The 17743-nt window shown below is 38.7% G+C and overlaps 1 protein-coding gene across 1 annotated transcript in view; it reads left to right on the forward strand.

Annotated features, from left to right (window-relative positions):
* Nucleotides 1-17743, forward strand: part of LOC122556776 (ran-binding protein 17-like) — a 1080295-nt gene that overhangs the window by 586375 nt on the left and 476177 nt on the right. The window contains exons 15-16 of the mRNA XM_043703926.2: nt 7981-8054; nt 10876-10956. Of these exons, the coding sequence (XP_043559861.2) occupies nt 7981-8054; nt 10876-10956 (155 nt within the window). The remainder of the gene's footprint in view (nt 1-7980; nt 8055-10875; nt 10957-17743) is intronic.

Consider the following 17743-nt stretch of genomic DNA (forward strand, 5'->3'; position numbering starts at 1 on the left):
ACTCAGGATCATCCTCGTGAACCACCTTTAAATTGCTTCCAATTAAATATGTTTCTTCAAATAAGAGGACCAAAAATGCTCACAGTACTTCAGATGTGGTCTCACTAGCACATTGTATAGTTGCAATTACACTTCCCTACTCTAACAACCTGAAATAATGGCCAACACTCCATTAGCCTTCCTGATTACCTGCTGCACCTGTATGCTAACTTACTGTGTTTTGTGCACAGATCCCCCCACATTCCTTTGAGTTGCAGATTTCTGCTGTTTTTCTCCATTTAAATGTTATTCTGTTCTTTTGTTCTCCCTTCCAAAACGAACAACTTCACATTTTCCCATATTATACTCCATTTGATTATTTTTTACTTACTTACTTAATATATAAATAGCTTTCTATAAACTGTTGTATCCCTCTTGCAGCCTGCCCTTCCACTTATTTTGCATCCTTTTAATTCTGGAAATACACTTGTGAATCTTTTCTGTATTATCTCCAGGGCTTTGATATCCTTCTTGGCATATAGAGGATGGAATTTAGTTGCCTGGGCATCATTGGTCCAGAGTGGCATGGTAGAGAGGAATGAAAGGCTGGTGGTTTAAGCTGTTTGATCAGTGAGGGAGTACACTTAAGATCCTTGCTGTCTTCCCAACTATCCACTGGGTGGGGCAGGTGGAGCTAATTGAAGCTGTTAAATACCCAACTAAGAGCTTCAACCTGCTGTCATCAAATTCACCCACCTGTGGGCTTGCCATCAGGGAAAGCTGTCCCTGTCAAGTTGAGTAATGCATCTTGAAAAAGTTCATCATCCACAGTTTCCATCCAATCATTTTTTCTTTACCTTCTTCTGAACAAAATGACCCAGTTCACGCTTGGCAATATTTAACTTGGCAATACTAAAATACAATATTTAACCCACTCTGTGAATCTGTTTGTCTTCCTGTATTTTAGTACAACATTCCATATTATAGGCTATAATCTCCCTTCCACTGAGTTTTCCATATGTTCATCTTTCCCCAACAAATTATGAGAATTGCTGCATGAGGTGAAAACAATTCAGAGGATAGAAAACTGTACCTGAAGTTTAACTGGTGATCGATTGGTGCAGTAATCTGTCCTTCGACTATGTTATATTAACGGCAACAGGAACCAGGACATCCGGTGTATGTTGGAGGTAAATAGTATGTTAAGAAAGGGAAATTTTTATGAGTCCGTAAAGGAAATAGCTTGAAGAACTCAAAAGTCAGCAATATAAACCACGATTTATCAATTATTGAAATGAATCCTGTTGCCTCTTTAGTTTGTGTTTGTCACCACATTAACAATTCAGCAAAATTGAATAATGCTTTCCATTAAAGAGGATTTTAAAGCATTTACTGTCCTCCTCATGTCAACTGCCAAGGAAATGTTGACCAGGCTGGAAATAATAAAGCATAGATTTAGCTGTCTCTAAATTGTCAGACTGCTTGTTCATATCCAGCACTGGATGTGCAGAAATTTCCTGCAATGAAATATCAGAAGGACTGAGGTCATTGTGTTGGTCAAAGTCTGAAACTCTATTTCCTCGCCGTTGACTCAGTCATTCTCCTTTATCGTTGTCTAAGGCTGTTCACAATCTTGGTATCTTATTTGACCTTGACGTGAATTTCCAACTGCATACCCATTCCAAGATTATCTATTTTGCCATCATAACATCACCTGATTCTACCATTGTTTATCTACGCCAAACCCTCTTTCATAGCTTTGTTACCTCTCACCTTAACTATTCCAACATATTCCTGATCAACTATTCATTTTCCACCTTCTATACGCTTAAACATTCCTAAACCTCTGCTGCTTTTATATTAACTTTCATGAAATTCTCATCTGTAAACACACACCCCTTTAGTGTCAAATTTCATTTGAGGTACCCTAAGTCATTCTTACTCTGTTAAAGATGTTGCATCAATTGTAGTTATTGTAGTAAAATTTAAATAATATTTTGAGTTAAGAAAACTTGGCTTTGCTGATATTAACGTTTTTTTAATCTATTGTGATTTTTCTTCTCTGGTTGAAATCTTGAATCCAGTTCAGAGTTTTTGTGCAATCATCTGTTTAATAGTGAGACATTTTTTATTCAGTTGACTCTTGTAAAATTATAATCTCAAATGCAGTTACATTGAGTGGTATGAAACATTTTAATGGGTATTTTCTTTAGTCTTTACAAAGAATAAATCTTGTTTTTTTTATAAACCAACTCATTAATTATTACCAGAATATCCTAGAAGACTTCACAGAAAACAAATTTATTTTGGGTTCCTACCACTGTTATTACATCGAAATGTTATTTTACAAGCACTCCACAAAGTTAAAAATGAGAAGTTAATTTTTTTTTAGTGGAGTTGTTTGGAGAAGGAATGTTATTCAAGACAGCAGGCAAAGTGTTTAATCTCTGAACAATGGATTAGGTCCTCAAGGGATCCTTTACATTGAGTTGCCAGAAGTTAGATCTTCAATTTAACTTCTGATATTGCTGCACCCCTCACAGCTACACTCAAGCATCATCTGAGACAATGTGCTGAAGTGAGATTTGAACACAATCAATCTGATTTGGAGGAGAACTTTACTAACCAAATCAAACTGGCATATTGCTGATTTTTAATAAAACTGCAAATATTAAAAAATTGAGAAAAAGCTGACAAAACATTGGTATTTCAGCATTTGAGGAAAGGGACTCATCTAGAGATTCTTTCTCCTGCTCTGAAGCTGCATTGACCTCTCTTAACTCTTTCAGAGACTTAACAACTCTGCTTTGTTTTACAGCATTTGTTGCTATTATTTTAAACCTGAAATATATCAAACACTGCATAATTTGAAGAAGGATCTCTGGACCAGAGACATTAACTCTGCTTTCTTTCCACAGATGCTGCCAGATTTACAGAGTTTCTCCAGCAATTTATGTTTTGGTTTCAGATTTCCAGCATATGCAGTTTTCTTTTTGTTTTTCACTCTACAATTTCTTTTTGATTTGCTAATTGTTCTCAGTACCGAATCATTGCTTCCACTGTGCTTGCCTTTTTAAACAAGTACGACTTTCTAGAAGATGCAAAACATTGGCTTTTTGCGGCTTTGATTTGAGACAGCAAAATAAAATGAAATGTCTGCTGTCAGTTTTTAAAAGAAGTTTCTTCTCTAAGCCAATTGTATAAAGTATGAGTCGTAGGAAATATTTACAGTGAGCATGACAGAAATGTTATCTAAGGATGTGAAATGGATAATGCTGATAGTCCAGAGCCTGATATTTTCTACCATATATTTTAATCTATTAGCCAAGCCCAGTGTAATGTAGACAGAATTTGTTTCTATTTATTTGTATTCATTTAATAGGCAGATATTGCTACATGGTACTCGTTTAAATGGATTAGATCAGCTTAAAGCTGTGCCACATACATATTCATGGGAACAAATGGTTTCACTTTGAGTAAATTAAAAAAATGCCTCACTTAATGCTCAACAGGAGAAACAAAAGAAGGTTGTTGTCATTGTTAACGAGTGCCTCAATTTACTGTTCAATGGGGCAGATAAATGGATTTAGGAGCTAATAATCATGCCTGTCATTCAAGGCTAGCGTGTGGAATCCCATGGGTAGAAGAAAGCCCATGGGATGAAAGGACTGATCTGGTGTTTGATGGGATGATGGGTATCCAGACTAATGGATAATAAAAGGATTAGAAATAGTTACAAGGATGATTGTAGATTAAATGGCTGTTTCATTGTTACCTTGTTTTATTTAAACTTCTGTTTGCACGCTCCTTTTAGTACAGTAGTAGAATTTCCCTTGTTGGACTTGTGCTTTTGAATGCAAATTAAGACCATATGTTTTATATTTGACTTTTTCTTAATGGCCTTCTGATACACTGTTTAGTTAGAGGTAAAGTTAATCACGTGGTATAGTTCAATTGCATTGCTTTCTAAAACTAATTAGGGCTCTTGTGTTGCACTGGTAATGTCCCTATCTCTGAGCCAGGAGACCCAGGTTCAAGTCCCACCTGTTCCTGAGGTGTACAGTGCCATCTCTGAACTGGTTGATCCAAAAACATATCTAGAGTTCATGACCAATAATTTCCCTTATAAACCCCAATTTCTTATTTATTTTTATAATTATCTGCTACAATATTTTAATTTTGTACAGAGATTAAAAAGAGTAAACTGCAGAAGGTATAAAATTGTAAGCACTGGAAATCCACAGAGGATCACTCCGTATTTGAGAGGAGAAAATAACAGTTTGGCATTTTAGATTGATAGCCATCATCACTTTACTTCTAATTGAAGACATCTTTTTCTCAGTTAGACCATAAGACATAGGGGCGGAAGTAAGGCCATTCGGCCCATCGAGTCCACTCCGCCATTCAATCATGGCTGATGGGCATTTCAACTCCACTTACCCGCATTCCCCCCGTAGCCCTTAATTCCTTGTGACGTCAAGAATTTATCAATTTCTGCCTTGAAGACATTTAGCGTCCCGGCCTTCACTGCACTCTGTGGCAATGAATTCCACAGGCCCACCACTCTCTCGCTGAAGAAATGTCTCCGCATTTCTGTTCTGAATTTATCCCCTCTAATTTTAAGGCTGTGTCCACGGGTTCTAGTCTCCTCGCCTAACGGAAACAATTTCCTAGCGTCCACCCTCTCCAAGCCATGTATTATCTTGTAAGTTTCTATTAGATCTCCCCTTAATCTTCTAAACTCCAATGAATACAATCCCAGGATCCTCAGCAATTCCTCATATGTTAGACCTACCATTCTAGGGATCATCCATGTGAATCTCCGCTGGACACGCTCCAGTGCCAGTATGTCCTTCCTGAGGTGTGGGGACCAAAACTGGACACAGTACTCCAAATGGGGCCTAACCAGAGCTTTATAAAGTCTCAGTAGCATAACAGTGCTTTTATATTCCAACCCTCTTGAGATAATTGACAACATTGCATTCGCTTTCTTAATCACGGACTCAACCTGCATGTTTACCTTTAGAGAATCCTCAACTAGCACTCCCAGATCCCTCTGTACTTTGGCTTTCCGAATTTTCTCACCGTTTAGAAAGTAGTCCATGCTTGTATTCTTTTTTCCAAAGTGCAATACCTCGCATTTGCTCACATTGAATTCCATCAGCCATTTCCTGGACCACTCTTCCAAACTGTCTCGATCCTTCTGCAGCCTCCCCACTTCCTCAGTACTACCGGCCTGTCCACCTAACTTTGTATCATCGGCAAACTTCGCTAGAATGACCCCAGTCCCTTCATCCAGATCATTAATATATAATGTGAACAGCTGCGGCCCCAACATTGAACCCTGCGGGACACCGCTTGTCACCGGCTGCCATTCCGAAAAAGAACCTTTTATCCCAAACTTTGACTTACAACTCAAAAACTTTACATAGCATCAATTCCTCCTGAGCCACTCCACGGGAGTGTAATGAGAAAGAATTTGACCTTCAAAATATATGCAGGTGAAGGCGAGCTGTCAACTGATTTGCTGTGTTATCAAACATGTTCCATTTTTGTTAAGCATTTGGATAAATCCATTTTCCATGGGTCATTAGGCCTAATACATATATACTGTAGAAAGCCTTTTTATTATATTAATTGTTTTATAGACCTAGCAAAGAGCAAGTAGAGATACATTGGGCCAGGTGGCCTGTTGTATTATGTCATTCCATGTTTGTTTTCAAGCCTAAGTTTGAATAACTGACCACACAGGAGCAGGAGTGAACCATTCAGGCGAAAGTGGGTACTGCGGGTGCTGGAGATTCGGGTCAAGATTAGAGTAGTGCTGGAAAAGCACTACAGGTCAGGCAGCATCCAAGGAGCAGGAAACTTTATGTTTCGGGCCAACGCCCCTCATCAGGAATGAGACCTGTAGTCTATTGTGCCTGCTGCACCATTCAACATGAACATGGGTGATTTTGGGATTCAACTTCACTTTCCTGCCCCCTCCCCATATCACTCAATTCCCTGAGAAACATCTTTTCCATAATTGTATTCAATCATGGAGACTCCAGAACCCTAAATGGCAGAGAATTGCAAAGATTCTCAACATTTAAAGTGATGAAATTTCTCCCCATTTCATTCCAAAATTATCAGCCCCTTATGCTGAGACTGTATCCTGTGTTTTAGTTTCACTGATCAGTGGAAGCAATCTCCCAACTTCTACCCCTCCTGGATCTTGTATGTCTCAAGGAAATTACCTCTTATTGTTTGAAACTCCAGAGGATATAGACCCAATTGCAATCATAGAGAAGTCCTTTTCTCTTTTTTCCTTTCTCCAGTGTCAGGTTATTTTGGCATGATGTGCAATTTGTACTGGATACGTTGACACAAGCACAATGTCAAAGCAACATCTGACCATGAGTTCACCATAACTGAACTTCGGCAAGTAATGTGATTCTACATCGACCCACAAAGTTTTAATAAAAGCATATATATTGGAAATATTCAGCAAGAGCTGGCAGCATCTATAGAGAGAGAAACAGTTGACATTTCAAGTCTGTGTTTTTTCTATTACCATGCTTCATCTTTGTGCAAGATGCAATATTACTCTAATCAATTAAAATAAATATCTTAAATTCATGTGTGATCTTAGAAATGTGGGCAGAGCATTGACTGTTCATTTAGTACTTTGAGTAAAATTCTCAGAAATACATTGATGCAAGTGTGTTTTGCATTTTTACTGGCTAATTTCTTTCTTCTGTAAGAAAACGAAAGAGGACCAAGTGAAACTCTTGGGAAATATTTTAAATACTTCTTTCATTACATCTGTTTTCTTTGCTAAAAGATTCTCCACTGTACACAGAGCTGATATGGTTTAATGTTGATGCCAAAGGGAAAGTTAAATTGAGAAGAAGAAAGTTTATATATTAGTTTCCTTCAAGAGTCTAATAATACCTCATTTCTGGCCTTATACTCATACCCGGTTACCATCATTTCACGATTAGTGGCTGTGTCTTTAGTTCTCTAAACCCTGAACTCTGGAATTTCCTTGTTAAGCCACTCTGTCACTCTATCTTTTCTTTCCTCCTTTATAATGGCCTTTCTGTAAACTTTCAGTTATTTACCTGGATATATCTGCGTATGAAATTTAATACTCTCCCTTGAGAAAGGTAGGTGGTCAGGAATTTAGGACATGTCACCTTCCCAGTTTTGACCCAAGTTTGGTGCAGGGAGGTGCGCTGGTGGAGGCCCTTAAGCGTGTGATTAATGCCTCACTCTTCCACTATTGTTATATAACCAGCTGTGGGCAGGGGAGTCGATATGAAGGAAACTCTCTTGGGATGTGTCACTTGTTTAAACGCACTCGCAGGTGTTGGGAGGGGAGAAGGTTGTGGAGGTCAGACATTGCCTTTCCTGCCATGCCTCCATATTCAATGATCCTCATTCTGTCAACGCTCACCTTTGGCTGGGGGAGCTTGGGTGATCCTGGGCTTCTCGTAGATCTAGTCCCGACAGTTCCCACTGCTCCTGCTGGCACTACCTGCAATGTTCAGAGGCTGGCAGCTCTCAGGGTTTAGCTCTTCTACCCCCCCAATGCTGTTAGTCCCAGGAAAGCCTGCTGCTGTCTATTAATTCATTGGACCTAGTCAATGGAGGTGATACAGTGCTGTCAGTTGCTCTCCAGCATGTTGGCAAGGCTTGCCTTCACCTGCATATATTTTGAAGGTCAAATTCTTTCTCATTACACTCCTGTGGAATGGCTCAGGAGGAATTGATGCTATGTAAAGTTTTTGAGTTGTAAGTCAAAGCTGAAATGCTACTCATCCTTGCCAGCCTTAGAGACTACACAGTTTTCTGGACTCTTCACTGATGGGCAAGAAAAATTCCAGCCTGACTTCAAACTAAAATCTTTGCTTCTAACTCACAAACTTTATACTTTTACCTACAAATCCATGAATCGATTTTGGTGGATTTTTGCATGATTTTCATTTGAAGCATCTCATTATCTTTTTTCCTCAGGTTTACGTCCGAATATCTGAAGCTTTGAGTCTAACCGATGAAACACGTGTTCTTGAAACATTTGTGGCAAAAGTGTGAGTATGTTTCAAACGAATCCTTTCCCTACTCAGTAAGGTAATGTATGATGTGGATGCAAGTAAACCATTCACTTCATGACAATCGTAAATACTCTTTTGAGATTAATAATCTTTCTTAATTCATTACATCCTCAAGTTGTTCATTAATTGTTACAGTGCATTTTTTTGTTTTATTCTTATGCCATTTCCAATTCCCCTAAACATTTCTTAAGTATTTGTAAACCTCTTTAAATAATATTTCTCTCCTGAGAATCTCCTGCTGTCTCACCACAAGTAGACACTTTACTTTATTGACGAACTGCATGACATTATTATACATATCATGAATATCATGGATGAACCTCTTGGGATCTCCAATGGTTTCAGCTCTCTAATTGAGATACCTGTTGCTAAACATTCTTGTGAGGAACCTTGTCAAATGCTTCATTAAAATCATGGCAAAAATGTTTACTACTTCCGAAGTTAGTTATGTGCGCAGTGAGATATATCAAAAGGGCTAGGAGCCAGCAGTCCTTGATATCCCACCCAATTCCCAGTACTACTGGAATGAATTGGACACACACACACACACACATATCTTCCCCACCATTACCTGGAGAAGTTTGCGACAGTCCTCCACCTCCTCCAGTTAATTAACTTGCCTCATGATTTATTGCTTCCTATCTCCATAGCACCTCGCTCTTTGACTTAACCTTTCTCAGTTCTTTATTAAATGGTATCACTAAGGTCCAGGTTTGTTAATGGCTCTTTCTACTCTCTCTTTGGGTTTGATCAAGAAACTGACACAATAAAAATTGGGAACAATCCCTGCTGCTTAAATAATTGTATAACTAGGATGATGTAATGCTGTTATTTCTGGGAATCAGTACCTTTATTAGATGCATTAATGTCAACATAGTGCATGCGATAACAAATTTAACAATGGTAATGCAAGACGATGAATATTTCAGAGTTATTCTTTATGACTGTAATGACACAACCAATATATGCTATGTTAATGTAATTTATGTACAACTAAACTCCAAAATGATTAAAAAGACATTAAACCATGTTTTCATTAAATGTTAGGTGCAGCATTAGGTACAAATTGTTTTCTCAGAGATTCCATTGCAGAAAAAAATGAAACTCTTAAATAAACAAAACAGATGAGCTTGATACCTCAAAAAACTTGGCTCCACAATTTTATTTGCGTCACTTTAAAAGCTAAAAAATATCTGAACCATTAAGACCACAAGAGTAGTTGTTAGTCCATTTCCTTTCGATTAAATTATATTAGGTTATGTTCCCCCAGTGGCCCCAATGATAATAGCAAACAGCATTGTGCAATTGAGCTGTACAGAATGTCCTAGGTTTAAGTTCGCGCTCATCAAGTTAACTATTCTCAGCCTGAATGACAGTAGGAGTGCGAGAATTGGCCTCACCAAAACAGGTGAAGGCTGGAAATCAGACAGCCAATGGTTATCCCAATCCACTGATTCCTGCTAGAAGATGCATTGCTGTTAACTTCAGTTACCATTGAGGCATCCATGTAACACTACACACTGACTAACCTGTTGGGGCTTAGAAATTAAAAATGGCAACTTGTACCTGTGGCAGGAGGGAACCAACATCTAGCACAAGTCAGCATTTGCACTTAGAGGGAGACTAGCAAACAGATACTCATCTTGGAGTCTTTTCCAAGGAGAGTTTTGTTTAGACACTTATTGTTACATTTTTCTTGTCAACATTAACATCTCTCATAAATCAGCAAGGCTCATATATCAATTTAAGACCTATATATTTACAGCAACAAGTACTTCATCATTATATGTGGATCAGTCACAAGAATGGAAAGCTTTGGTATAAACCAATGTGGACAAATTATTTGTTGTATAACTTCATTAAAGTTCTAAAATGTCTTGAGTGTTCTCATTTTCCACAGAAGAAATGTCCCTGATGTGTTGTTTAACCCAAGTGTTTTCTGATTAAAATCTTCCACTGACATTAAGAAGGATACTTTATGTCTGTAGTGAATAGTGAACTGTGCTGGGATGAGCTCCATTATAGGTGTTTTTAAACCACTGCAGTGTGAACATACTCACTCATATAGACCTGGGGCCATTTGAGCAATTTTCATTTTGTGCGGTAAACCCTTGCTAATGCTGCTGTGCCTCAGTGCAATATTCCCATGCTGTAAATAGGTGAGTAGATCCACCCGATTCACTAACATCATCCACTGGAAAGGCATAGTTGAAAGAAAAGCCCGAGTGGGAAGTACACTCAGGTAGCCAGAAGGTTTGGAATTTGCACATCAGAATATTTTCTAATCAACTTGTTCAGAGAAGTTGTTACACACCTCTGAAGCAGGTGAGACTTGAACCTGGACCTCTTAGCTCACTGCACCTCAAGAGTCCAAAATTTGCACATTAGAAGCTGATGTATAAGTGCACTGTAGCCCCTATGGAAACATGATTAAAGGTAACATACAATAATGTAAATGTCAGCCCTGTGGAACATATTTGAAGATGAGGTCACCTGCATGTTCTCTGAATGCTGAAGTGTAATCTCGTCTGATGTTGCATTAAGGAACTGACTACGACAGCTTAAATGTGTGAAGTCAGTATGTGGATATCTGCCTCCAAAGTGAGAAATGTCAAACATGAACATATCTGTAAAATATTTTGATCATGTGCTCTATGTATTGCAAACAGGAAATGAAGAAAGTGTTTTTATGAAGAACGAGAATAAACAAATCACTTGTTTGTTGCTCCGTCAGTTGACAGTTTTCAGAATTAGATTTCTTCACGTGGTCCAGTAATGAATATCCCTTTTCTTACAGTGTCAACAATCTAAAATGCTGGGGGAGAAGTGAACTGGTAATTTCCAGAACACTGCAGTTTCTTAATGACTTGTCTGTTGGATATCCTTTTCATTGATGTCATGGGTGCAGCTACAGGAGAAAAGGTTAGAGTAATGTGTACTTTGAAAAAATGTACATGTTCTGCGAGAACAAAAACTGTTCACTTGGCAAATGCCTCTTTCCTTTTTAGAACATAAAACATTTTCGCATAGTACAGGCCCTTCAGCCCTCGATGTTGCACCAACCTATGAAACCAATCTGAAGCCCATCTAACCTGCACTGTTCCATTATCATCCATATATTTATCCAATGACCATTTAAATGCCTTTAATTTTGGCGAGTCTACGACTATTGCAGGCAGGGCATTTCGTGGCCATACTACTCTCTGCATAAAGAACCTACCTCTGACATCTGTTCTATATCTATCGCCACTCAATTTAAAGCTTTCTCCTCTTCTCAACTAGGGTCAAATCTAAAGGAAAACTACCTTTTTCAACATTGAAGAAAAAGATACAAAGGGTAAAGTAATTGATAAAGTGGGCGATAAAAAGGCTTGGTCACTTCTTGGCCCATTTTAAAAAATCAGTTTATGGGATGTGGGTATTGCTGGATATTCAGTTAATAAATCTAGAATTTAAATCTGGTCACACTTTTGATCCCTTCAGGAAATTCTTTTAGGTAGTCTGACTGGTTGCAAGCTGCTCAGGGTTATTTAAGAAAGACCAGGGTATTTTGGAATGTAACCCCCTCTTTCTTACATTATAGTATATTAAACTCTTTCAATAGATTCATGTCCTGCCATAATGTTGGGCTGATTTGATAGCTTTATTTGTTTCACTAAATGAAAATCTCTCTACTTGGTTCTCCCAAGCACATTATTCCACCTGAGCCAGCAATGCATTACATTAGTTGTATTTTGTTAAATATCTGTAATTTAGCAAACTAATTCTGATATATATCAGCAATAAGAATTGTTAGAAATGGAAAATGAATGCTCATCCAAGGCATGGCATCTAGCTTAAAGACCAACCCTTATCTTTTTCACACATTCCTACATTTGTGACTCTAATTGCTTGTAGGGGAAAGTTTTACTCATGTGGTAATGTTACTGGACTAGTAACTCAAAGGCAAACACTCTGGACACATGATTTCAATCCAATCATGGCAGCTGTTGGAGTTTGAATTTGGTTAATAAACCTGGAATGCAAATCTGGTCTCAGTAAGAAAGGAAATCTGCCATCCTCACCTGGTCTGACTTCCATGTGATTCCAGATTCACGCCAATATGATTGACTTTTAATTGCCGTATGTGTTTGAGTAACCCACTCAGTTCAAAAGCTATGACAGAAAGCAACAACTGCTAGTGTTACCAGAAACACCCATTTCCCACAAAAGAATAAAAGAATTTCCATCAGCCATAGGGATCCATTTCTTCAATTCTCCTCATAAATTTGTAGTTAGCTATACTCAATTCTGAGGCTGTTGAGAATTGAGACTGAACTGGCTAATTTGGTATATATGAAAGTAAAGGTTAGTGGCAGATTCATATTTCATTCGTGTCTTTTCAGCGGAAGTGAATTTTTCTGGCAGAGGCTCTGAAGAAACACTTTTCCTTCCATAACTAGTGGACCTATGTAATTTCACAATAAACTGTAAAAATAATATAAACTGGAAAATCTCAGCAGGTCAGACAGCATCTGTGAGAGAAACAGAGTTAGCATTTCAGGTTGATGACCTTTCTTTAGAGCTGTCTTTTTCAGGATTTCTTTTTTTTTTTCAATTTCAGATTTCTAGCAACTGTAATAATTTGCTTTTGTGGTTTTTAATATTTTCTGGATTTTAATTTGCAATGTCTAGAGTGCCTGGGTTATGTTTTTAGATGCATTCAGAAACCTAGCAAGATATTTGATCCAGCTGGATCTCAGGAATTTTACATGCTGGTGTTAGCTGAGGATGTTTAGCCTTCCGTTCTTTCTGAACATCACTGGCAATTTAGGGAAGAAAGACAGAAAGAATCAACCTTTGGAGCTAGGTTCGTCAGTTGGTTACCGTTAAAGGAAGATGTTACCTGTTTATCTCTTAATCTGAGTCACTAGATGATACATTACCACTCATCCAAACTGACAACTGTTAGGTTGTGGAGGGTGTGCTTCAAATGTTTATCAATGTCTAATCACGCTTGGCTCAGGCCTCTGGTGATTGTAAACAATAGTGTATTAGTCAAGTTATATTGTTCGATAAGAAAGGAAAAGCAATTTTTATAGATATAAAACCTATATATATCTCAGCAAAACGTAAATGACTTGAAACAAGTTTTTTTGTTTCTAATGCCGTATTGTTATTAAAGTTAAGTTTTAAACCTTTTGCCCCCCCAAGGCAGACAGTGAAAGCTCCGGAAAGTAATACCCACCCACTTTTATACTGGAATTTAATATGCAACTTTTTATTGGAAAATAATCGCACTTGTCTGCCAAAATCCACTGTGCAATATTTCTGTTTGTATGGGTAATGCAATAAAGGCAGAGGGTGCTATTTATCACTGCAAATTTTGAGGTTTTCAGGATTCTTTTTATTATTTTAATATATTTCCAAGGTATTAAATCAAAAAAATGATGAATTACACTTGTCTTTGCTGTGTGGCCATTTTCACCCCAAATACAATACACATCCCAATTTTGGTGGTTATTTTGACTGTTTATGATATGTCTGTTATTTTTCTCTGCGAAGTATTGTGAGTGATCTTGAAATAATATTGCCAAAGTAATTTTCATCACTGTTTTCAGAAGTGGTGCACTGCCTATATGTACTTTTCAACTTTTCCCGACATCTGTATTGTATCAATAAGCTTTTTTAGTGAGAGAGGATAAATAGAAAAAGGTGCAGATACTTTACTCATCAAAATGTTTGCTTGTTAATTTTGTGTAGATTGGATGAAAATAGTTTGGGACACCTTTCTCATTTGGTCACCTATTGGACAGTTTGAATTATAGAGAGATGCAGAACAGTGAGAGTCTATTCCCGCAGTGTATTTGCATATATGGTTAAATGCAGAATGAAGATCCTTTTGCATGAATGCATCAAATGATTCCCAGGGACTTTATAACCCAGGTTCGCTATAGAGAAAAGCTTCCTCTGCATTGTCTCATAAAACACTGCCTGGGAAAATGTATCATAGGTAGGTACAGAGTAAATCTCCCATTAGTCAGTTCCATTGAGCTGGATTATACCCTGAGGGTGGGCTGTACATACATCAGTATAAATATCAAGGGCAAGCTGGCTTCACTTAACTTTTTGCAAGTATGAGGTGGAACCTCTGTTTGACTTCTGGAGGAAGTCCTGCCTCATAGAGTGGTCGACTAATCAGAGGTTAGCAGCTCCGCACACTGACCGTGTGAGTAGAAGCAATGGCCAATGCCATTGCTGCAGGCAGACCAAGAAGGTGAGTGACAGCAATGGACAAACACATGCAGGTAAGACCATTATCTTGCTGAGATCAGGCCAACAATAGGGAGAAACCTCTAATAAACAGTAGGAATCTACTAAGAGACAGTCCATTGCCACCACACCTCACTTTCACAGGTCAGCTCCCATAGATTTAAACCTACTGGACTGCACCCTGAGCGGTGGCCTTTTTTTTGACTGTTAAATGAGAGCAGAACTTACAGGCCTCATTACAGATCAATTGTAATTTTTACTCTCTGGTCTCTGTGACATTGCGACCTTTGACCTTGAAGCAGTCTGAACAGGAAGTTGAAGCCAGAGTCGTTTGGCCAGACAGAAAGGAGCATTGCCGAACGAAGGAGAGCTAAAAGCAAGGAAGAGCTTGAGACAGTATGAATTGTGTAGGGGATCTGAGAGATGTGGGATATGGTGACATTTGTTCCAGAATTGAGAAGCCTGTCTAGACAGCAAGGAGTTGCCAGTTAAGGAGATTATTGCTTGTTAAACTTATTCAGTTTCCTACCTTATCATTAGTTAGACAACGAGAAAGCTGGACAGGGAATCACGCCGGGTGAATACAGCTTGCCGCTGCTCTCAGAAGTTCCATGTTGCACATTGAGCACCATCATCTCAGGAAACATATGCCCCATGTCCACAGATATTTGAATTTGTTATGCATCAGCCTCTAAGAACCCTCATAACGCTTGTCCAGTCCATTACAAGATGTTTCAAAGCTGCATCAGCAATAATCATTGTTATGCTGCAGCAAGGGAGAACACACCCACCTCTGTGACTGGAACAAACTGTACCTCTAGGCTCTTTGCTTGTTGTCATAGCACTCTTCTGAACTGAACCTATCTGGTTGCTTACACAATCCCTTCCCTACATTACCTTGGCCCTTCTGTCAGAGTTATCATGCTCATATTACATCTTTCTTGCTGTATAATTTAGTGTAGACACAGAAGAAGAAAGCTTGTCATGGTTGTTGTAGACCTATTAAGGGGAATAGCCTTCAGTCAGGGAGTCCAGGAACAGAGAACCTCCACTAACACTCCATGAGTTTGGACAGGTTCCGTCAGTTACTCAGTGCAATCAGAGTTTGAATGTTTTCCACCTGACAGATAAGGAACAGAATGTCAGACAGCCACTACTCACCTTGAATCTTTTTTTCCTTATTGGGAACTATTTTCCATCTGTCTTGAGAGAGAGAGAGGCAGTTATTACAGGTGATTGAGGCATGGAGATATCCCAAGTGAGTGATCAGATAGCGCAGAGAGCATGCAAGCTTAGTGGTGCCAGGGTTTAGAATGGGCAATAGCAAGTGACAGAAGATAATGCAGGCAATAGTGAGAGTGGTAGAGCATGAGTTTCAGTGGGAGATTGGTATTGAAGCAGAGATCGTCTAAGTGTTAGATATCAGAGAGAAGATGGTGGCCTTTAAAATGAGTGGAGAAGGACATTGACATTCTTCATACAGTAATAGACATTTCTCCATGTGGCTGAGACTGGTCTAACCTGGGTAGCGACCTCAAACCAAACTGGCGTAGTCTGTGTTGTAGCCTCCACTGCTGGTCCCAGGGCAAGAAAAGGTCACTTCTACACCATCCCAGCTGGCAGCTCCTGCTGCTTAGAGGGGCACCAATAACCCCCTATCTGCAATGTTGGAAACCATGCAAGGAAGTTCTGAATTGACAGTGCTTGTCCAGGTGCATCACAGACTTTTAGAGATGTAGGCACAAGGGATGCCAGTGAATTCCAGAATATCTGCTGAGTGGCACATTATTTTGGTGATGCCACGTGTTAAGATGGGGTCAGACTCAGACATGACAGACACCACGGAGGCAGGCTAGATAGTTATTGAGTTGAATTTGGTAAGTTATGGCAAGAAATCTCTCAAAGCCTCATCAAAAACTCTCTCAAAAAAACCTGATGCAGCTTGCACTTAGCCAAACAAAAGTTTAGCTTCAGCCCAGAAACAGAAATCCGGATAATTCATGTGAAGAGAAGAAGCAAATCACTCTCAGGGAGAAGACAACTTTCGTACTTGAAAGAAAAAGAGACAGGAACTCTTAGAGGTACTGTACCAGCTGACTAATAAAGTTCTAAACCATAGAAAGTTATGTGAATAGCTCAGACCTGCTTTAGAGCTGGGTGTTTCTCCAGAAGATGCCAAATCATAAACTGACAATTGAAAATGAAACCTGGAAAGCTGCACCATTAGTGTTGTTATGATCCCAAGGAGCCAAAAGTTTGTCGAAGGATTTCCTACTTTGGAGGGGTTGAAAACTGTTGATAAGACCCCTGACCTGAATAAAACAAAACATCATGGAACTTCATAATGGCACAGTTAATAGGAATGCTTGTGTTGTACCTTCATTGCGTAAACTTAAGTAAAATTGACCTTTTAATTTGAAGTCTTATCCATGTTGTATTTTTATTGGTTCTGTTTTGTGTTAAAGATATGAAAGTAAAACCATGTTGTTAATTTCTTCATATGGGAATCATTCAGTAAATATGGTATTTTAGTTTACCCACGGGAATAACAATCCAGGGTAGTCCTCCTCAAGCACTGTCACAACAAGTACTCCAGGGTTGATACCGTTGGCAAGGTACAATGCAAGGCTTCTATTATACTCTCCCACTAAATACTGTGGGATGGTTTAAGCATGTATGACATATAGTGCAAAGCATCCTCTACACTACACCAATAATTATTCACAGGTCAGGTGCAATATAGCCTGGAAAAAAATGTAAAGCTATCTCTGCACAGCCCAATCAAATTCTTGCAGGGCAGATTTGGAAAACTACCCCATGCTGTATGATGATAATATATTTTATTGAAGCTCAAAAGTGTAACCCAACTGCACTAGTGAGGCATTGTTCCATTTCCCACTAAGATCAAGAAAGGAGAAAAACCTATTAAGCAACCTTCATATATTTTTTCATAAGTGTGACTAATCCTGTCAGCAGGATTATAATTTGGATCATAACTTTTTCTCTCATTTGACAATAGTTGTCCTTATGTGGTTAAGCATACTGAGAATTATAAAATCTGTAAAAAAAAAAGGATATATATGTCAGATAATGACAGCTGGGATCACGTGTATCCATAGGACAGTAGGAGTATACATAAGAGGGAAATCAGGAGGGCAAAAAGGGGACGTGAGATAGCTTTGGCAAATAGGGTTAAGGAGAATCCAAAGAAATTCTACAAATGCATTAAGAACAAAAGAGTAACTAGGGAGAGAATAGGGCCCCTTAAAGATCAATGAGGCCATCTATGTAAGGAACCACAGGGGAATGCTGAGATACTAAAAGGATATTTCGTGTCAGCATTTACCGTGGAAGTAGACATGGAAGCTAGGGAACTTGGGGAAATAAATAGTGATATCTTGAAAAGTGTCCAT

The sequence above is a fragment of the Chiloscyllium plagiosum genome, unplaced genomic scaffold (genome assembly GCF_037043375.1).
Source record: "Chiloscyllium plagiosum isolate Xiang-an unplaced genomic scaffold, Cpla_swu_hap1 HiC_scaffold_16, whole genome shotgun sequence".
Taxonomy (NCBI): Eukaryota; Metazoa; Chordata; class Chondrichthyes; order Orectolobiformes; family Hemiscylliidae; genus Chiloscyllium; species Chiloscyllium plagiosum.